A 24,225-nucleotide genomic window follows, 5' to 3' on the forward strand; every position below is an offset into this window, starting at 1 on the left:
CCTGTATTTTAGAATTTATGCTATTGTATTATTTTCTGCAGGTGCTTTAAAATCTGTGGGATTCAGAACTGTTTATTTTTTTAATCATTTTATGTTGGGTTGTTTCTTGGACTACCTTAGCTATGCTAAATTCCAGTATGTCTTGTAATTCCCCAAAATTAAGTAATTTATCAAGAAAATTTGGCTAAAATTTTGCAGTTGCCTCTGTTGTTGATGCCGGGTCACCACCTTCATTCCTAAAATAATGATACTCTAAAATTTGGTTACTTTCTTGCTACATAACTAATACAAGAGTGTACTCTTTTTTTTTCCTTGACATACTGATCAGTCAAATGTAATTGTTCTTTCTCCAACTTTCTCTTAGCATTTCTGGTGATTTTGTTTTATTTCATATATGATGTGGCTATATTCTTCAAATTGTTTTTCCTTTTTTTTTAGTGTAACATTTTTGCAGGTCTGTAGTCTTTCTTCAAGTAATGTCATGTTTCATTGTCCACCATTGGTGTTTTCTTAATATGTTCACTTTGAAATCTTCTGCTGCACTGATTAATTCCTCTTGCATGTCTTTCCGTTTTCCTGAATTCATTTTTGTCAGGCTCTTGATGAATTGTGCATTTCTTTCTTTAAATTATAATGTGTCAAATCATTTAATTTTTAGAAATACATTTTTTATTATTTTTGGACAGAAATCTTACTTTTATTATTGCAAGGTGATCCATTTCTGATTCTAATTTTCAATCTTTTGAGATTTCTCCCTGTTATTGTAACATAATGTTTGTGAAATTCTCCATTCATGTTACTATGTTGCCTCCATTTTAGTTTAGGGTATTTTTTTTCCTTTAATTTTGTATAATATTTTCCACATAGCTGTAACAGTATTCTCCTGTGTGAGTGTCTTTTCCTTACTATTTTTCCTCCTTTTTTGTATGCCCACAGCTATGAAAAATGAAAATGTTTTTGCTTTGAACTGTTATTAAACGTATTTATTTACTATTGTAATTTCTACTCTTCTGTCATTCTCAAGACGCAGCACACTGTAAGTCATATGAATTCACAACTGTTTGTTTTAAGAGGACACTGTCCCCATGTTAACAGTGATATTTATTTCATATGTATAAGACATGCGTGTCTGTTGCCTATCAGATTCACTTCATATTGTACCTTTAAATTTCCTCTGTGCGTGCAACTGACCAGATGTTTAACTATGATGTTCCTTTAAGTGAGCTGTCAGATTAGAGCAGCATATTATTCAAAATTGCTGTTGTGTGATAATACATTTAATAACAGTTAAGCTAGAAAACTTTTTCACTTCTTCTTTTTACCAGTTTACTGATTTTACATTTTTCTCTTCACCTAACTCAATGCACATGACCAATGAGAGTTGGATGTTTTAGGCCACTTTTGTTTTTCAAGTATAAATATGAAGTTTGATTATGATTTAACTACTGGTTTCGATAATTATTTACTTTCCTAAACATAAATTGTTGAAATAAAGTGTTAATTTTTACTTCATTAAAATTTTATTCAATAGCTGCTATGTTTACTACAGCATGTCTGCATTAACGGTGTTTCCAAGCACTATTTCAAATAATCAAATGTTAATGAATGTTTATAGATTTTATTTATTTACTGTTTTATCATTTTCAAATCAAAGCTTATTTTAAAAAAAAATTTCAGGTGGCAGTCTCAGCAAGGAATGTATCTACTACTACAAGGTAAATTTCTATTATTCTCCACAGAATTTTTTGAGCAATTTAAAATTCTGTTTACTCTGTGTGAAAGTAAAGTAAACAGTAATCCCAAGGAACTAAAAACTGGGAGATCAAGTATAAAAATTTTTTTGGAGTATAGATTTTTCTATGCATTAACCATTCACATAAAATACATACATAAGTGCTTCAGCAAAACTATGCACATTGTCATAGTAAACACTGCAGTACCTCTGTTATCTCAGAATATTACAGTGAAGGTTTATGGTGTTACCAGGTACATCGAGCCTCTTTATAACATTAGTTTGCAATAGTAACACATATAACACATGAAAAGGTTTATGTATTTTACTTGAAAAAAGTACTCCCAGATAATTTTCTAGTGACAAATATCCTGTATATTAAACTGTCATATACAGGAATGAAAATTCCAGCTAAGTTCCCAATGTAACATCATAGATTAAGGGTCAACCTGCGACAGCAATCGCACAACTTGCGTACGGGCCGCTAGACGCTGCCGTGAGCACTAAGAGTGCATTGTGGTCACAGGCGTGCATGTTGCGTATGGGCCACAAGGTGCCACCACGAGCCCAACTGTATATAAGTGCTGATGGAGTTCGGCCAGTTCTCATTTTGTTAGCATGTCATTTTGTTAGCATCTCATTTTGTTAGCATCTCATTTTTGCCTATTCTCTTATTTGCTTAGTTGCTTAGCTTTTATTCATTTATGGCTCATGTTATTGTGCTCTCTTTCAGTCATTCTGATTGTTTTGATTTACTCCCAATTGAGAAGTGCTCATTTTGCCATTTCACTTTTGCATATTTCTCATTTTGCTAATAATATGCTCCTTAGCTTTTTACAGTTGAATTAATTAACATAGTCTCATGTACTGTTTGTTCATTTCAGCCTGTTCATATTTTGATGTTCTTTAAATACTGTAACAATTATCGGAAGCATTTCTTCCCTTAAACTTGTGTAAAGTATTCTCAATGTAGAATTTCTTCTATGACACAGGTGTAAGGTTTTGAATATAAATTATATACGAAACTGTGCTTTAAAAGGAATTTATTTTTTGAGTTTGTACTAGATCAGATGACAATTTTGTGGTATGAGGGAGAAATGAGAGGGGCGAACCCATGGAAATAGTCTTAAGTGATCCCCTTTAAAAATAAAAATTTGTGTGACACTGAAAGTCTTGATACTGTGGGCACCAAAAATTTATACGTCACACTGACCAGCTGTAAATATTTCAGATGTTGAAACAAAACGTTATAAAACACCCAAAGTGTGTAACATTTCTTAGTGGGTAGACAAAATGATATTGTCCTCCTCACATTCTTGTGCATGTCAGTCAAAACTGTTTATTCTTCAGGTTCTACCGGCACACACATCACCGTCTGCATTAACAAAGTCCTCAAAATTGATGCCAGGATTTGCAGTGTTCTACAGAATATTCCATTGTGTGCTGAAATGATAAAATTTTCACCATCTAACTCGTCAACAGTTTTAGGATCTTTATGTTTCCAGGCATTGTGTTATGCTGACTCTGATTCCCAGGATGTTGAGCTAGCTTTTATAGCATAGAGTGAAATCTTGAGTGGCACTTCCATTTTACAGCAACACAAATTGCATTCTCCCACAATGAGAACAATAACTGCTTCATTCGAAGGTTGAAGGTGACTTGGTGTACTTGGAGGTAAAATGTGAACCTTTACGTTTGTTAAAGTGAAAACAAGGAAGTCACTCAATGATATGTCAGTCCAAGTCTTCTTATAGTGAGAGTAGATGCAAGGTAAAGCATCGATGTTTATGCTCTTCAAACAAAGAGGTTTCTCAGAGTTACAGACCACAAAAGTACATTATTTGTCTCTGTCCCATGGATTACATACAAGTACAATAGTTAAATATTGTTAACTGCATGCTCCACTATTTTACAAGTCATGTTTTGTTTCCAGGGGATGACTTGGGAAAAAATAACCAAAAAAGCCAAGTTTTTCCCTATGTCACAGATATACAATGAAGCATACTTTTCACTCACTTGGTCAAATTCATGAAACTAGTTGTTTGCCCCCTTCATCAACTTTGTTAACTTCACCATAAATCCTAATGATGAAATTGGGTTTACCTTTTGCAACCAGTATAGTCAACTGGCAAAACAATTGAAATCTTCAACATCTAAATTATTTGCAGCCTCATTTCTTTTGACTGAATTATAATTCCACTTAAATGTAGATTGGAAGTGCACATATAGTTGAATCATTCTAAAAGTAAAATTTCAGCATCTTCATACATAACACTGTGAAGTCACTTACATTTGCACCTGTAACCCAGTATAACAGCATTAAGAACTTTTTCCTGACCTTTAAGTAGAATAGATAATGTATATTTGCTAAGTCTAAATGTTTTGCTGATTGTGCTGTACTTCAATACACCATGAGCCACTTCCCACAGAATTTTAAGTTTTGTAAGGAGATCTATGCTTTCTGCTTTCTTGTGGCCATGACTACCCTCTTACTGCTTGTAACTTAATATTACTAATACTAGCTCTCTTTAAAGACTATAAAAGCACATATCAACTCAGAATTGCACTTATTAATGAGATTTAGTTTTTCCACACTGTTTGTGTTATAATTGTTGTCATTGTTGATGGTGATTGTTGAGCAGTGTTACTAACACAACTATGGCAGAGAAACAATAGAAAAAAAGAGAGAAACCTTTGTCAGTTCAGGTTCAATGAAAAAATTTTATGATGCAACTAAAAACAAGTTCATAATTCATGCTAACTGAAATTTGTGTTAACCAATGAAACTTTCTATAAGATCATGTATATCACTGCCAGAACAGAAATTCTGCAGGTGTTACGTGAGAATTTGGCTTAAGTGAGTTCACCTTAAAAGAATGTGTACTGTATTTGAAATATATATTGTACTTTCAAAATTTTTCATTATTATCGATATGCAACAATATTACAAGGCAGTATAGTCTGTAATGCATTATAAACAACAGCTAATTTGTGGCTCTGTTCCATAATAAAGGGAGTGAACTTCTAATATCCATACTGGAAAATGAAACCACAGCTGAATTGTCAGCAGTTGAGTAGTGCTAACTGATTATCATATGGAAGTCACTGAAATTCAGTAGATTGAATTTGATGATTACAAGCTATTGTAGTACTGCTGTAGAACCCGTAAGATGAAATGGTGAGTGGCTATATATTCAAACATAGGAGCCAAGTCCCTGCTCCATTGGAATAATGAGCGTAGTGTTGATCAGCTCTTCGGATATTGTGCCACAATAATGAAAGGAGACTCAGTCATTAATGGTGGCAGTTTACAGGATATCTTCAAGAAGTATGTTGACTTACATAAATCAGCTGGAGACAACTTTAGTAAGGTTATAAAGAATTAACTCATGAATTAACTCTTCAGGCTTTCCTGGTGAGATCTTGACATGTGGAATAATTGGGTCTACTGCTGGATGATTGTGTCGCTCTGGCACAATATTTCGACCACATAACCCGTTGCCTTCTTCAGGTGGTACCTGAGACTGCCGTATTGGAGGATCTTGTCCAGTATTTATTCCCAGAGGGTGCTGCAGCTCTCTGAGGCCCGTCCTGTGTCGGGCACTCCGTTTACAGTTCGCACCCTCCTGGTGCTGTTCCTGAGGTTTTGGTCCTTCCCTGATGCTCCCACGGATGTCTGTGCCTGGCTCGTCCACCATCTGTGGTCATGGCAGCTGTCTGTGTCCGGACCCGCATTTGGCATTCCATTCATTGTCTGCACCCGCTTGGCACTGCTCCTGAGATGTTGGCATTTTCCTGGTGCTCCGACGGACATCTGCGCCTGCCTCGTCCACCATCTGTAGTTGTGGCAACTGTCAGAGGCCTGTCCCATGTCAGGAGATGCGTTCGCAGTCTGCGCCCGCCTGGCACTGCTCCTGCGGTGTTACTACTTCTTGAGGAGTTTCTTGGTTCCTTTCATGTAAAGTCATACATTGGCCAAACAACCAGGATGGTGGATGTCAGGTACAAAGAACACTCACTCAATGGACTAGAACAACACCAAAATTGTGACACAGACGCCAAGATTTTGGGACAGTGTCATAAAGGAGGCCATCAAGATCAAGGTCACAGATAACTTAATAAATTGAGACAGCGGTTACCAGCTCAGCTCAGCGTGGAGTCCATCTCTGGAGCTTTCCAAGTCCAACAAAAGGAACTAAGAAACTGCTTAAGAAGTAGTAACACCGCAGGAGCAGCGACAGGTGGGCGCGGATCGCAAATGCAACTCCCGACGTGGTATGGGCCTCAGAGAGCTGCCACGACCACAAATGATGACCGAATCGGGTGTGGACGTCTGTGGGAGCACCGGAAATGGCCGTAAGCTCAGGAGCAGCACCAGGCAGGTGTGGACTGCGAACGGAATGCCCAACACAGGACGCGCCTCAGAGAACTGCCACAGTTGGTGACCCAGTCGGGCAGGGCATCGGAGGGAGCACCGGGGAAGAGACAACACCTTACAAGCAGCACCAGGTGGGCGCGAATGGTAAACAGAGCACCCAGGGCCCTCTGGGCATAAATACTGGACAAGATCCTCCAATACAGCAGTCTCAGGCAGCACCTGAAGAAGGCAACGAGTTACATGGCCGAAATATTGTGCCAGAGCGACACAAATGTCTGGCAGTAGACCCGATTATTCCACATGTCAACTGGTGAATTGTTTGTAGAGACTTTAATGTCAATTATCTCTCAGATAGTACTAACTGAGGACACTAGAAAATCATTGATGATCAACTTTGGAAATCTTCTGCAGTAAAATTCCCTACAGGTAATCTTGGGCACCATGCTAGAGCTGTTAACAGTTTGTTTTTGAGTCCACAAACTTAGGTCACTTATTGGCAAAACAAATCATCAGTAGTTTATCTGGCCATTACAGTCAAATGAGTACATATCAGTTGGGATCAGATCAAATGAAAGGATAGTCATCACACAATCATAACCAATGATTGAATGCCAGTAATTAGAGTGATATTACATGAAGAATGCTATGAGTAGACCATAAGGCAGACAGTGTGGATAGAAAATCAAACTTTGTGTTAACCATTTTCCTAGTCTTTTCATCCCCTAACAAAAGCATAAAACTGGAACATGGTAGCCTACAACTACAAAATCAGTGATTCAATTATATTTGAAAACATTACTGAAGATATCGGTGATCCAAATGTAATATATGTAAATAATAATGACAATCTAAACTGCAAGGCACATTCATTGAAAGGCAAGTGGCTTTGATCATCACATGATCGTCATCAAAACTGCAGCTGTAATACAGTACAAAGATATAAATCAGAAGTATCCATAAAAAGAACTTAATTTCAAGCATAAAATTTCAAAATGTAGATATACCCATTTTGGTGGACTGTGTGTGTATGGAGCAGGATCTGCTGAATGGCAACAGTCAACTGCAGGAGAGAGCAGTATAGCTATATCCTAAATATTGGAGGCTCTCCTTATAGCTGAGAGCAAGAGGTCTGCATTAGCCAATCAGGTATCAATCAAGAGAATTATCTACCAAAAAATGTACTTATTAGTAAATAAAATGTCAGAATCATATAACATGATTTTACAATAAAAATTAACATAATTTTTTTCTGTTTTTTGTCATTCCTTAGTTGCTTCAAAATTAATAGAAGTATGTTCCATCTCTGTAACTAAATGAAATACAGTTCGTTTATTGCCATAGATGTAGCATCTTCAGTGGCCTATAATACATGTTTCTTTTTATACATATAATAAATGTATTATGCAATGGTTATAATGAGCTACTATGTTACACTTTTTCATGTTTTTATCTTTTTTTAGATTACAATCCACTTTTGTAGTACAAATTTCATGAGACAAAATAATCATTCTGTTCTTACAATTTCCAGTGCAGTTAGTCCTTATGTCTGGTCCTGGAGATGTGTATTTAGTCCCCATGCCCCAGCTGGTCGATTTTTGTTGTTGTTTTTAACCACATTTGTTTCAACACATTACTTACATCACTTGCCTTTTTCATTTTGTGATTAACATGTGTGTGTTCAAAATGCGTAGTGTTCCCAACTGTCACTGTTTGTTTATCTTTAATCTTTTTTGTGTGTGTGACAGAAGCAGAGAGAGAGATAGAGAGAGAATGGTTGAGAAAATGATTCATTAATTATTTATTCTGGTTATGTTTCAAATTTCTGTTCATTATTGTTTTAGAGGCCATGATGTATAAATGAAAGACACAAAATGCTTATGGCAGTAAACAAACTGCCTTTCTTTTAGTTGCATAGATGGAACATTCCTCCATGTATTTTGAAGCAACTAAGAAATAACAGAAAACTGAAGGAATGCTAATGACAGACCCATGTCAGACATTTCCTGTCGAGTTATCCAACAGTTTCAAGAATAGCCATCTCAGACTCCAGATCATTGAACCCATTAGATTTTAATTCCAAGTTATGTTAATGTGAAGGTCAGAAACACCTCTTTGGTACCTCAAAGAACAAAATCATTTGGGAAAAAAACCTTGGTTAAAAAATGAAATCAAATTGCTTTATACCAAGAAATTCTTGCTTGATAGAAAGTTGTTCAACGTACATCTTGAGTCATGTGCATTTATTAACAGCTCAGCAGTGATGACCTATATAATATAAAACACTGAACACATGACATCAAGAATGCTGCAATGTACACAGAACAAACACAAATGAACTATCATAACACTCTGTAACAAAAATAACCAGAATGAAAAGCATGAGAAAGTACAACACACCCACCATAACACATTTCACCCAAAACTAATGAACTACATAGATACAGAAATAACAGAGAAAGTGTCACACCTATTAGAGCAAGGGCTAAAACTCAACATCACTACAAAAATAGATAACCACAACATAAAAAATCTGACCGTAGAAACAGAAAGAGAGGACAGAGGAAGAGAAAGAAAAAAATAATTAGAACTAGTGAAGAAAGAAATGAAAAACATAATAACCATGTCAAAGAAAGAGGAAAACAGGATACTTGAGACAGAAAACACCACCACCAAGAAATTAAAACAAAAACTGCAATATAATAACATCATAGTCACAAGGGCTTGTAAAGTGGACAGCACAGTACTGACAAGTCCAGAACAGTATATAGAAAAAACTGAAGATTTCATCTCTTCTAACAATATCACAAAATCTGAAATCTGCAGCATGTTTTCAGTCATACATGAAAAACAAAACACATACTCACAGATAAACAAAAACAACACATTAGTCAGAAGAACGCAAAAGCACTAACAGTCAGAAGCCAACCCAAGAGTCACAAACCCCTTATTCCACTGAGGTCTGTTATTAATTTCATGAACACACCATCATTCCATGTAGCAAAATACATGAACAAAATCATACAACAACATTATGGAATGAAGAACAGGAGAACAGTAAAAAACACAGATGAACTCGTAACATATATAAAAGACCTAATGCATTCCACAAACAGCTTCACTCAGCCCTTTCAGTGCAGAGAACATGTACACCTCAGTACCCACTGCATACACAATAAAACTAATTGAAGAAAAGTTACTGACATACAACAGACTACCTGCAGACAATATTAATGAAATAGCTAAACCCCTCAAAGCAATCACATCCCAAAATTACTTTCAATTACAAAAGAAATTTTACTTACATAAAGATAGGTTTCCATTGGGATCCCCAACATCAGGAAAATTGGCAAACACATTCATCAACCACATAGAAAACTCAATCTTCCATACACTCATCACAAAGAAACGATACACAATTGTTTACTGGTACAGATATGTGGATGAAATAATTTGAATAGCAGATGAACAAAGAAAATTAATAAAATTTATGCAAGCATAAACAGTATACATAAAAATATTCAGTTCACCATGGAAAAAGAAACACAAAAGCAAATACATTTCTTGGATACAACAATAATGAGAGACAACAATAAGCACGCATTTGATATCAATGAGTAGGTATGCACCAGTTAAGAGTGCCAAGAATGTGACTCAGTATATCTGGGGATGGCAGGGATAAATTTTAAAAATGGGTATAAAGAACATACAAGAAACTGGGAGTATGAAAACAGTCTTTCTACCTCTGCTGAATGCCCAATTAAACACAGACATAAACCATTCAATATGGAACTAGACATGAGATATATTAGAGTAAATAATCACAACATTACAAGAAAACTTTGACATACAAACAGAAATCTGAAACAATAAAAATAAATAAATAATCTCTCTCTCTCTCTCTCTCTCTCTCTCTCTCTCTCTCTCTCTCTCTCTCTCTCTCTCTCTCTCTCTCACACACACACACACACACACACACACACACGACAACGACTTCTGTACACATACAAAATGCACACACAAGCGCACACACTCACATAAGAAATGGAAAAACGTCAAACCATACAAACAACAGATATGAAAGACTAAAGGTAAACGCAGAGCCACAGTTGGCAACACTGTACTCTGTAAAAACACATATATAGATTTTAAAAAAATAAACACTACAAGTGATGTAACTGTTGTGTTATAACAAAAGTGTGTGAAAATAACTCCGGAAATCGGCAAGCTGAAGCATGGGGACTAAATAACACATCTCCAGGACCACACATAAGGATTAACATAACTGGAAATCATAACTAGCTCTGAACTATTAGTTCACCTCATAAAATTTACGTTACAGAAGTTGATTCAAATTGGAAAAACAAGAGAAAAACATGACAAAATGTAACACAGTAACATACTGTGACTACTGTGTAATACATTTATTATATGTATAAAAGAAGCAAATCACATATATCAATAAACATACTGCCTTTCATTTAGTTGCATAGATGGAACAACACACTTCCATGAAAAATGAAACAGTTCATTAACACAACTACTGTCAAATAAATATACTAAAAGCTTTAGAAGCAAACAAATAAACATCAGACAGTTTTTGATTGTGCTGGACAGCAGTCATATAATAATTTTTGAATGAATGCACCACCTTTTGACTATTGTTATTTTATTTAGTTATGACCCAATCAATAATATTTAATAAAAACAGGTTGACTTTCTTTTTATTAAGTGTGGCATGCTCCTACTATTATTTTCTGATGTTTTTACAAGATGATGATTAATTTACATCTGGCATTTTGTGGGAAGAAAATATTTTTCTTAATTTGTGGCCAATTTTGAGCTTGATATCCTGCAATATATATTAATGACATAAACCTAATCACATGAAAATGGCATAAAAGGTTTAAATCTGAGTTATAATTAAATAAACGACAATACAGTCAAATGGTGGTGTGTTCATTTAAAAAAATAAACACTACATTGTTTGTGTGTAGCGTGTCTACCATGGGCAACCTGGAAAATAATTTCAATATTGTTGGTTTCTTTGAAGATGATGAAGGCTGTACCAAATATATAGCATCAGGATGATTTCCAAAGAGGTGGCTATGATTATCAATATGTGATGTCCAGCAGATGACCTACCATAGACGGTCGCAGGTTCGAATCCTGCCTCGGGCATGGATGTGTGTGATGTCCTTAGGTTAGTTAGGTTTAAGTAGTTCTAAGTTCTAGGGGACTGATGATCATAGATGTTAAGTCCCATAGTGCTCAGAGCCATTTGAACCATTTGAACCTACTGTACTGGGCAGTTGTTTACCAGGGAGATGGAAGACACTGATCTTGGGCAGTTTCTATTGAAGCAACCACAAATACTGATAACTTAAGTAGAACATGCTCAATAAATGCAGTCCTAGATATAAGTAAATAATGCCCACATCATAATATTACAGCAAATAGTAACAAATATGATATGAGAAGCTATCAGTAGTATAGGAAAAATCCATGCAAAATAAACTAGTGACATTCAGTAATGTTGAAAAGAAATAAATTAAAATGATTCCTTGGAGAATAAATACAAGTTAAAAATGTGCTATGGGTAGCCTAAAACACCAATTATTTGTCATTGCCATAACGGTGTATGAAGATGTAAAGGAAAAAATGAATTTAAAGAAGAACTGTCATGAGCCAGTATACATAAGTAAAATAATGAAAAAGAACAGTAATATATTTCACAATAAAAAGAAGTGGAGAAGGGTGTAAAACACGTTTGTACAGTTATAAAATCAGGATGTCAGATTAAGCATTCTACAGCAGATCATCAAAAAGTTCAAAGAAATGTTTGTCTTTGAAGTCCAACTGCTTATTTATAACAGACAAGGATTTGTTTTCATAACATGAATTTCTTCTAATAGATTAAGAAGTAGCTCTTTAGATGCATTCTGTAAAATTTACATGTTGCAGCAAATCCAACCTTCAGAGCGATTATGTCCATCAAGAAGCCATCCAAACAAGGAGTTGGCATATGCAATACCAGTAATATGCTCTTCAAAGTGTATTTAAATGGTACGGCCTGTTTGTCTAATATTATTTATTGGAGATGTTGCACTGTATTTTGTAGATGCCAGAATTTTGATATTTATTAGATTCACCAAATGTATGTTTTTTCATCTCCTTTGTAGTAGGTTCCTGGTATGGAGGCTACTGTTAGATAAGTTTTTTTAATAATTTCTTTAGTTTGCCTGAAATAAGACCCATGAAAATAGTTTTAGTATAGTTCCTATTGGAATTTGTAACAATGCAATTAGTTCATCACAATTTTAGATGTAAAAATTGCACTTGACTAACACTAAAGTTATTGGTAACTGAAATTTTTGTAGAGTAGAAATTTCTCTTTGGGCTGCATTAGTTTGAAGAGGTAATTCTAATAACCTTTGTATGATTGTTTTGAAGACCTCATTTTTTATATTTAGTTGGATGAGATGAAGGGGCATATTTTTTCTGTTTAGTAGGATGACATGAAGCAGCATTAATTATTATATCTGTGAATGTTGGACTTCTGTCTTCATGCTATAATGTGAAAGACAGTTTAGGATGTACATTATTTAAGCTGGTGGTGAGAAGATCAATTTCTTCCTTTGAGTCTTTATATAATAACACAATGTCATTGACATATCTTTTATAATAAATAATTTTATTGGTTATTTCAGGATTGTTTCTGAAAGATTGCAGTTCAACTTAATTTAGGGGGCATATCTGCTAAAGGACTGCCAAGTGAATTCCCTATAGTAAGGCCATCCTTCTGAATAGAGATTCTATTATTCAATGACAAATAATTAAAAGCAAGAGTAGTTTCTAAGAGGGTGAGTCAAATGAAAACATTAAATATTTTTTAAATATTATTTATTGTGCAGAAATGGTACAAAGCTGTATCACTTTTCAACATAATCTCCCCCACGCTCAAGCAAGTCCTCCAGTGCTTACAAAGTGCATAAATTACTTTAGAAAAAAAATCTTTTGGTAGTGTGCGCAACCTCTCGTGCACTACATGGCATACCTCTTCATCAGAATAGAACTTCTTTCCTCCCACTGCGTGTTTGAGTGGTCCAAACATATGGAAATCACTTGGGGCAAGGTTTACTGGGTATGGTGGATGAGGCAGACACTCAAAATGCAGGTCTGTGATTGTTGCAACTGTTGTAAGGGCAGTGTGGGGCCTTGTATTGTAATGTTACAAAAGGATACCAGCTGACAGCAATCCATGTCGCTTTAATTTCATTGCAGGCCACAGATGTTTTTAGGAGATCTGTGTGTGATGCATTGGTGACAGTGATCCCTCTATGCATGTAATGCTCCAAACTGACACCTTTTTTGTCCCAAAAGAGAGTCAGCATAACCTTCCCTGCCGATGGTTCTGTTCAAAACTACTTTGGTTTTGTTGATTAAGAATGGCGCCATTCCTTGCTCACTCTCTTCATTTCCAGTTGTTGGAAGTGAACCCAGGTTTTGTCCCCAGTAATGATTCTTGCAAGGAAGCCACCACCTTCTTATTCAAAGTGCCGAAGAAGTTCTTTACAAGCATCAACACGTCATTCTCTCATTTCAGGAGTCAGCTGCCATGGCACCCATCTTAGAGACACTTTGTGAAACTGGAGCACATGATGCACATTGTGGTGTGCTGACCCATGACTAATCTGTAAACATGCTGGAATCATTCAGTGTCACTCGGCAGTTCTCCTTCACTATGGCTTCAACTGCTGCAATGTTCTGTAGAGTCACAAGTAGTTGTGCCTGACCTAGACAAGGAGCATCATCCCCTTAAGTAATACCATTTGCAAATTTTCTAATCCATTCATAGACTTGCTGCTGTGACAAACATGCATCACCATACTGAACCTTCATTTGTTGATGAATTTAAATAGGTTTTACACCTTCGCTACACAAAAACTGAATTACAGAGCACTGTTCTTTCCTGATGCAAGTCGCAAGTGGGGCAACCATCTTCATACTGATACTGCAACGGTATGTGTGCATCTGCACTATGATGCCACCTACAGCCCATTCTGCACTCTGTTTGTGGCACGCTTACCAACTTACATGATAACGGCGCAAAATTTCGATTTGTTATTACAAATTTAAGGTTTCCATTTGACTCACCCTCATAGTAGCCAAATAAAATCAGCTATCTTTTCAGCACTCATAGTTTTATGATTGGTAAGCTATCTTGAATGATGGTGATAGTCTCTTGAATAGGTATGTTGGTATAAAGATTGGTGACATCTAGAGATGCAAATTTGCATTATCTGAAATTACTATTCCAAAAATTTATTTAGTTCATTCATAACTGTTTTTAATACTGTAATTTCCTTCATAAGTGTAAAGATTTTTTAAGAAGTTATTGACTTTCTTATTTAAATTATAAATGGGACAGTTAGAATGGTTTACATTTTTGCAGATTGGTAAATTTGCTCAGCCTAAGTAATGTGGAATTAATAATTTTAAATGTTGCTTTCTGTCTAGGCCAAAACCAAAAATTAGTCTGTTTAATTAATTTTTAAATTTTAATTTGAAATTTTGTAGTTGATTCCTTTTTAACTTCAGTAATTACATTGGTGGTAAAAAAATTTAAATATTTTAGTGATGTAATCATTTTCACCTTCGCCTGCCTTAATTATGGCTGTTTTGCTTGTTATTAGTTTTTGCTTGATCTCCTTAATAACTTTTCATTCATTGTTACTTTTATTTTTATCTGTACCTTTTGCAATAATATTTTTTTTTTAATTTTAAGCACAATATCACAAATTTCAGTATTGTTAAGCTGTGAACACTTTGCAGCAACTTTCATATCGGCAGTTACACATTTAATGTTTGCACTATTCAGTTCTAGAGTTAGATTGTATTTTAGGCCTTTAGTTAAAAGAGCTGTTTCTGCAGGAGGGAATATAATATTAGTTAAGTAGCTAATCTAGGGAAGAAGTTATTTATATATAGTGAAGCATTTTGTGAAAACACAGTTTGTTGACTAATACTGATACCTAACAAAGCAATCATAGTTGAGGCAGATAAAGGTAATACTCTTATCATTGTTAGTGAAAATGATTATAACTCTCAAGCATTACATTATTTTACTGCCAATGTAATTACTAAATGTAACAAAGATGAATATTCAAACCAATTTTTTTGTTTCAGACTTAAAAATTATGAATCCTACATTAAATATCTTCAATAAGAAAGTAAACAATAACAGAACAAAGACAGCTTCTATTTTAGGCACCGCGCCAGATGTTAGTCCATCTGCTATAATACCTATATAAGCAAGGTTTTGTATAAAATTGGACGTCTTTTGAAAAAACAGGGATTTAAGACAGATTTTTCCACTAATAATGGTCATCAGAAGAATCTGATTCATAGTTTTAAAAAAGCCTAAAGGTAAATTGTCATTATCCAGAGTATACAAGATCACTTGTGGCGAATGTCCAAAATGTTATATTGGCTAAACGGGAAGAGTCGTATTAATAAGATACAAGGAGCATGTTTTGACTAAAACTAGAGACTGCACATGTGGTTCGACATTTGCCAAACATTTAGTGCAATGGGCTCATGCACCCAACCCCCCCTCCCCACGATACTCATCTCTTGCATAGTGAAGCATAAGGTGCAAGGTTAGACAGGTTAGACATGTTAGAGGGAATGCAAATTTTATAAACATTTACTACATGACAAAAACAACCATCTTACCGACCAGCTGCAGCTGTGAAATAGAAGCTTCTTTGAAGGTTTACAACCATTATTTCATCCACTGTAATGTTAATGTGGGATATGCTTTACAGGTTCCAACATATGTCTGTACTCTCATAGGTTGTATAGATAGGTATATCACTTTGACACCGCAAAAATTTTAGGACCCATCTATGAAGTTGTCTATTAGTTATATAGGAATATTAAGTTACCTAGTTAATAGTTCATTATTATATAGGGTAACAGCATGAATGGTTAATACTTGGCATATTGAACACCTTCAACAGGCCACAGATAGTCAACTGATATTCGGTTTGCACGTTCTAGATTTAAGAATGGTTTCAACACTTGATTTCATTAGTGGATAATAACTTCGTCAGTCAATAGCATATACATGTAGTAACCGGAATGATGATCACCAAGTCACAACCCCTTTACAGAACGTAGGTGTTACCTCACAATCCTTCAATATGACCGATTGTGGTCAGTACTATGTATATATGACAGCAAAGGTGCTATCACCTAGTCATAAAGAACTTTTTATTAACTTAATTAATGGCAGTCATATCCATATAAGTATCATGAGAGGGTAACGTCACCTTGCCACAATCTTCTGGATACGAAGTTTTGGTTCAGACTAGCTCAATCAGTTTGAATTGATCATACTCAATGACGTTTAAAGGTGTCCTTCGAGTGTTGCTCACCAAATCACATAATAATTTAACCATTTCCTGTCATCCTCCCATAATTTAGACTAGTTCTTTAAGTGCATATTGACCTATGTCGGTCAATGATATTAAGTGTGTTGACCAGAGTGATGTTCGCCAAGTCACACTTTAGCTTTGAGCATAATTGACCTATGTCAGTCAATAGTTTTTAAGTGTGTTGACTGGAGTGATGTTCACCAAGTCACACTTCAGCTTTAAGCATAGCTCCGCTGTCATTCCCTAAGTTCAATGGCAGTGGTCTCCAGGCCCGAATTGTGATGGCAGTGGTCCACACACAGTTTTTACAGTATGTGTTTTCTGCAACTCATAACCATAACTTTGCCAAGAAGCTCAATCAGCATGTGCATTAGTTTTTGACTTGATTCTAGACCATTTCAGATCAAATATACTAATCTTTCATAAGTTCAATCATGACCATTTCCATGCTAAGTAAATGGGATGTTCATCTGTTGTAACCATAGCTAAGCAAGTGCTTAACAATTACGTCTTAAAAAAAAATAATTCTAGACGTAGTCATAATAATGACAATGGTGGCTTTATATTAACATTCCCACCCCAAATTCTTTTTAGGTGATCAAATTTCATACTTATTCACAAAAATTTTCCTAGATAGGCCATACCTTATAAGCACATGATGTCTTCCTCATATCATGACCAATGAATAATTCATAAATGTTTAGACAGTCAATCTAAGTACATTCTGTACAGGTTAACACATATTCCCTTTTCCTCAGCTATACCTTTTATTTCACTTTACTAATAAATTCATGGTCAGGAGTTAAGTTCACATCTGGTCCCAACAAGTAACTATCATACAGTATGTGCACAGGCACATGGTATTGTGTCTGCCTAAGCGGGCCTCATGGAGCACTCGTGGCTGCTGCATCATGGTCGCAAAATGGAACCAAGACAGTGCCAGATAAGTTTTACATTCTGACGATAATTTATGGATTTATAGTTTTAGCTTGACGATGTCCACTATGGACAAACAATAGCTACTGTTATTCTGAAGAAGGTTGGGTTATCCTGACTGAAACTTAGGTAAATTTCTAGGTAAATGGTCCAACTGAAGCTGTTCATTATTAAAATTAAAATCCTACGTTACTTAGGCTGAGATCACAAGTTAAAAACAATACTAAATTGTAAACAGTACTAGCTGTCCCACTTATGATATAAATAAGAAACTTAAAAAAATATTACAGTTACGGAGAAAATTTCAGTATTAAAACTAGTTATGAACTGACCAAAACAATTTTGGGTGTAGTAATTCCAGATAATGCCAGGTTTGCATCTTATGATGTCACCAGTCTTCATACCAATTCCAGAGACTATAGGCCATCATTAAAGACAACTTAACACCTCATAAAGATATGAACATCAAAGAGATAGTTGGATTATTGCACTACTAGAAACAACTTTTTTAAATTATTTCTCATTTAATAATAGAATCTATATTCAGTAGAAGAGGCATGTTATGGGAAATTTACTTGCTGGCACTTTAGCGGATAACTTTGTAAATCATATTGAAGAGCAATTTCTCAAAAATAATCTTGAAACAACTAGTAAAATTATTTATTAGGAACTTTGTTCATAAAACTTTTCTGTGCTTATGTTTTACTTATTGTGCATGGTCTCCTATGAAATATTCACCTCCACAATTGATACACTGCTTCCAATGTCATTTCCAGTTGCAGAAGCAGTCTTCCTACTCCTCTTACTTGATCGTGTGAAGTGCTGTCTGCAAATTTTTTTTGATCTCGTCTATCCTTGGTTATATTTGTCCTTTCAATGGGGTTTTCAACTTTGCAAATAGAGAAAAGTCCACAGCAGCCAGGTCTGGAGAGTACAGAGGATGAGGCAGCACACTGTGCAATAGTCAGGCAAACCGACAGGGATGAATGTGCAGGTATGTTACCGTGATGCAAGAGCCATGAATTGTCTCGCCACATTTCAGGCCACTTTCTTCTCACATTTTATTGCAGGCATTTTGACATACCCTGATAGTACTATCAATTAATAGTTTGTCCCTGTGGCATGAATTAATCATGATCTAATTCTTCAAAGAAAAAAAACCTGTCAGCATAGCTTTGACATTTGACCTGAACTGACAAGAAATTTTTGGTCTCAGTGAACCATTCATAACACCAAGTATGGCTCCTTCATCATTTGGTGTATCTCCGTAAAGGTTTCCTTAAGTTTCCCACAAAATTTAATACAGATGCAATAGTCCTCTAACACTAAATTGAACTATTCACCACTAGCTTAAATAATGTTTATCCTCAACATTCTTTCACAGTATAGTATAAAAACATAGAGAGTATTACTTTTCTAGAACTTAGAATTTCAGATCAGAACAGAAATTACGTTTTCCTGCTTACAGGAAATGAAAATCAACATATATGATAATTAATGCCACTTCATGTCATCCTACTAAATATAAAAAAGCATTATTTAACACAATGGTACATGGACTATTAAAATTACCTTTTCAACCTAATGCAGTCCATAAAGAAATTCATACTGTAAGATGGGGAAATATCAGACACAAGGGTAATTTCGGACGGGAACAGAGTATTTCTGTTCTTATGTTGGTATCACTGAATGCAAGCTTTTATTTCATACATGTGTTTTGCTGTTTACACCTTACACATTGACAAGCAAATACAAACACACATTGTTGCAGTTTGAAGTTGAAAGAGTGGTGTGTAGCGGGTTACAGTGCAGTGTGCAGTTGTTGTTAGTTATCTTTATGTGAATACTTTTGTCATTGTACAAGAAGAGAAAAAATTGGTAAGATTAATTTGCATATAGTTTACTTAAATTTTAAGAGTAAGGTTTGTCTCCACATCTCACTTTCACTAATGTCTAGTGAATTATTTACAGATAACTACACATGTAGGGGTAATATTGGATAATGCCACGTACGTACAAAAGGAAGCATGATGCTCTTCCGAGGCACAATTATGATCCTGGAAATCTTAAAAAAGTGGTTGCTGCTGTAAGACTAGAAAAACTATCATACAGAAAGATGTCAAGGAAGTTTGATGTACCATGTTCAGTGTTACAGAATAAAGTTCATAATAAAAACCCTCTAATGATTGGAAGGCCTTCTGTCTGAAGTGCGACTGAAGAGAACACACTTGTCCGTGGTATTTTATGGGCTGCACATTGGGGTTTTCCTTTTACCTCTGATGATGTTAGGGACATAGTGAAAGGATGTCTTGATAAATGTGGATGAAGGGAAAAATGCTTTCCTTGTAACATGCCAGGGATTGAGTGGTCGTGTTCATTCTTACAGCATCACCCAGCCATATTAAGTGTCCGGTTTTCTGGGAACATTAGAAGGCAACATGCTGAAGTGAGTTTTGAGACAGTGAAATCATGTTTCCAGAATGTTGGTGAAAAAATGCAAAATATTTATCCTAAAAATGTATTCAGTTAAGACGAGACCAATCTGTGTGACGACCCTGGGAGGAAACATATGGTAGAAGGGAGAAAAAATCCTGAAAGGATCTTAGATTCTTCTAAGAGTAGTATCTCAGTAATGATGGCTGCCACTGAGGACAGAAAACTATTACCTCCTTATGTGGTCTACAAATTGGAGCATTTATGGGACAGCTTGCAAGGAGAAGGTCCCAAATGAACCTACTATAACCACAATAAAAGTGAATGGTTTGTTCTATCTACATTTGAAGACTGGTGTATTACTATCGTGCTGCCTTGCCTGAAGTCAATGGATAGGGAGAAAGTTATGATAGGAGACAACCTTTCAAGTCACATTTCATTGCAAGTAATTCATGAATGTGACAAGAATAAAATCTCTTATTTTGTTGCCACCAAACAGTACTCATATTTTACAGTCATTAGACAGGTTTCTTCAGACCTTTAAAAGATGCTTGGCAGGCAGTGCTTACACAATGGAAGAAAAGCTCCCACGGGCCAATATCGAAAGATGCTTTCCCCTCACTTTTGAAGGAAATGCTTAAAAAAGTATCATCAACTGAATAACTTTTCTCCTAGTCAAGTGGACATTTTTTGTATCAAAAATTACGACAAACAAATGACTTTGTTACAAATTCCAAAAGGAACTATACTAAAATGATCTGTATGGGACTTATTTCAGACAAAATATACAAAGTTTAAAAAAAATCTAATCTTCCAATAGCCTTCACAATTAATAATCTGCTACAGAGGAAATGAAAACATTTGGTGAATCTAATAAATATCAAAATTCTGGTATCTACAAAACACAGTGCATTTTATAAATGCATCAAAAGGGCTACTTCTTAATATGTTAGAAGAAATTCACATTATGAAAACAAACCCTTGTCTGTTATAGATAAGCAGTTGGACTTCAAAGACAAACATCTCTTTGAACTTTTTGATTATCTACTTTAGAGTGCTTACTCTGATGTACTGATTTTATAACTGTACAAACCTTTTTTACACACTTCTCCACACTCTTTTTATTGTCACCCATTTTAGTGTCCTTATTCATTATTTTACTTATGTATACTGGCTCATGACAATTCTTCTTTAAATTCATTTTTTTCCATTACATCTTCATACACTGTTACTGCAATGACAAATAATTGGTGTATTAGGTTACCCATAGCACTAAATTTTTAACTTGCATTTATTCTCCAAGAAATCATTTTAATTTATTTCTTTTACACATTACCCAATTTCACCAGTTTATTTTAGAAATATAGGCATGGGTTTTTCCTTCATTGTTGCTAGCCTCTCATATCATATTTGTTACTATTTGTTGGAATATAATAATGTGGATACTACTTATATTCTGGGACTGCATCTATGAAACACTATCTACTTCATTTCCTGATGTTTGTTGCTGCTACAATGGAAAGCAACCCAGATCAGTAACTTCCATCTCCATGGTAAGCAACTGCCTTGTACATCTGTGTGAGGTAATATGGTGGACTTCACGTATTGATATTCACAGCCATCTCTTTGGAAATTACCCTGATGCTACATCTTTGGTATGACCTCCATCATCTTCATAGAAACCACTATAATAATTTTTCAGCATGTCCCTGGACAGCAACCTATACACAGCGAATTTATGTTTGTTTGACAATAGTTTTGTTAACAAGCTGTTTCTTTTTTATTGTAAAATTAATTTATTTAGCTCTCACATTTTACTTAGAAATAAGTACGTATTTTTGTACACAATGCTCTCGACTTATGCATAATTAGCCAATGCCGACCTCATGCTGTCAGCTGTAGGCAGAGCCTTCAGCATTCAAGAAATAGCTGTACTGCTCTCTCCAGCAGATGACTATTATCATTCCTGCTCCATACATACCCTGTCCATCAGAATGGGTATATCTACATTTTGTAGTTTTATAGCAAATTTTAAATTCTTTTCATGTATTCCTCTAATTTATATCCTATATTATGATCCAAGCTGATCATCTTTCAATAAATGTGCTTTGTGATCAAGACTGTTATAATTATTTCTAAATCAATGAGTCAACTCACATAAATTCTTGGGGATAAGAATATGTGAAGACATAAAATGGAATTTTCACATTGACTCTGACCTCACTGAAGAGGTAGCAGACTAAAGTCCATTGCTAGAATACCAGGCAAATGCATTCAGGTCATAAAGATGACATAAAACGACTGTGTGATGAACCTTAGAATATTGCTCAAATGTGTGTGATGCATATCAAATAAGTTCATTGAAATGGCACTTCACAGTGGTCCATAAGGAACATACGTATGTCCACACAGCAGTTACATGAGCTATTACCAGATGAATGTTTGTGAAGGATACACTCAGTAAATAAGGAAATTAATTATGTCCTATCAATAGTTTTGCAACATTGCAAATCCAGTCTTCCTTTAGAACTGGACAAGGAGCAACTTCAGTTTAAGCTGTGAGAAAGTGTGGCTAAAATGTGAGATCTGGACATTGTGAACCAGGAAAAAGGAGCTTTAGTTAATACAGACGATTAATTCTAAGTAAGATATGATGGCACACTGTGGGCACTATAGTAAAATACTTAAGTATACACAGAAAGTTGTCCCCTGAATTAGGCACTGCTTGCTCTTCCTTGCACAAGATAATTAAAGCCAAGGAATTATTTGCCCCTTGCCCTTACACTGTTGTTCATCTGAACTTCTGAGCTATTTGTCAATCTCTGCTTCACTTCAAAATTTTATGTAGGTACGAGTTCATACATTTTTTCAGTTTCTTTGTCACTGGCAAAGCTTATAGATATATATGCTATTATACTATTTTGGATGGTCCTTGCTTTTTGTCTTCCTTGGTTATTATACTGAGTTCACTATACTGTTTATAATAGTTTACCTACATTTATACACTTTGATTTACCTAATATTTGTCCTGCTCCTGCATATCCACTATTTCATTTTGTGGTGTAACTCTGTGCTAATCTGACCAGGCATTTTGTCTCCCTCTTGCTGCACAATACTAATTTCTACCATATCTAACTTCAGTCTATCCATTCCTTTTCTCATGTTCTATAACCTACCTACTTGATTAAGGGATTTAACATTCCATGCTCTGACATGTAAACATATTAGTTGTTTTTCCTGAAAAGATGTCCTCTAGAGTAGCTCCTGCACGAAGATCTAAATAGCAGACTACTTGTCTGTTGTAGTATTTGATCTGAGAGGACATTACCATCATGGAACCATACCGGAGAGGTGGATGCCCTCAGGAATTATAACAGGTGTAGTTTTCTGTTTGCTTTTAGTAGTTCACGGAACCACCATACACAGATATCAAAAATTAAAGCAACAAATGGAAATTTTGCAAGGTTGAGTTTAGTTTGTCACAAAACATTATAAACAAGTTTTAGTAAAGTAGAAACAGTATAAAGAATACAGAACTTTAAACATAGCTGTGTGCAGCAAATGTGAAAATATTTTTGTAGTAAAGACAGTCCACTGGTTACAATGGATTTTATAGTCTAATTGACCATGGTTTTGACTCCTAAACTAATGGAGTTTTCATCAGAATTTATACTACATACGTAAAAAGTTGAGCATTACAGCTCTCATCATACAAGAGCCTTTATCGTGCTAAAATTGAATGACGAGAGCTGTAATGCTCAACTTTTTATGTATGTAGTATAAATTCTGATGAAGACTCCATTAGTTTAGGAGTCGAAACCATGGTAAATTCAACTATAAAATCCATTGCAACCAGTGGGCTGTCTTTACCACAAAAAAAATGAAAAAAGGATACAGAACATAAACAGCTGCAACATGAATAACAATAGACAAAAATATCCTGCATTTTTTCCAACTTACCTAATTTACACACACATTCTGACAACCGGTTAATGTGCTCAATATGCAGTGTCATCACCTCTGGCAGCAATACATGCCTGACTTGCAGGTCTTGGAGAGTGGTGGGTGGTTGCAGATATGATGCAGCCTGTCTTCCTAATGTATCCCAGGCATGCTCTATGGGATTCAAATCAGGAGAGTGAGCAGGTCACACCATGCATGCAGTGCCTCCCGTTTCTAAAAAAAAAAAAAGCATCAACCACCTGTGTTCTATGAAGTCGAGCATTATCATCCCTCAATAAGAAGTCTGAACCTACAGCACCTCACAACAACCACACATAGATCCCAAGATCTAGTCACTATACCTG

At 35.3% G+C, this 24,225-nt stretch overlaps 1 protein-coding gene across 1 annotated transcript in view; it reads left to right on the forward strand.

The window, feature by feature from the left end:
• The window catches only part of LOC126295049 (uncharacterized), a 134,932-nt gene extending 122,785 nt beyond the window's left edge, over nucleotides 1-12,147 (forward strand). The window contains exons 7-8 of the mRNA XM_049987298.1: nucleotides 1,678-1,715; nucleotides 12,072-12,147. Coding sequence (XP_049843255.1) covers nucleotides 1,678-1,715; nucleotides 12,072-12,147 — 114 coding nt within the window. The remainder of the gene's footprint in view (nucleotides 1-1,677; nucleotides 1,716-12,071) is intronic.
• Nucleotides 12,148-24,225: the final 12,078 nt, after the last annotated feature.

Source organism: Schistocerca gregaria, chromosome 11 (genome assembly GCF_023897955.1).
Source record: "Schistocerca gregaria isolate iqSchGreg1 chromosome 11, iqSchGreg1.2, whole genome shotgun sequence".
Classification (NCBI taxonomy): domain Eukaryota; kingdom Metazoa; phylum Arthropoda; class Insecta; order Orthoptera; family Acrididae; genus Schistocerca; species Schistocerca gregaria.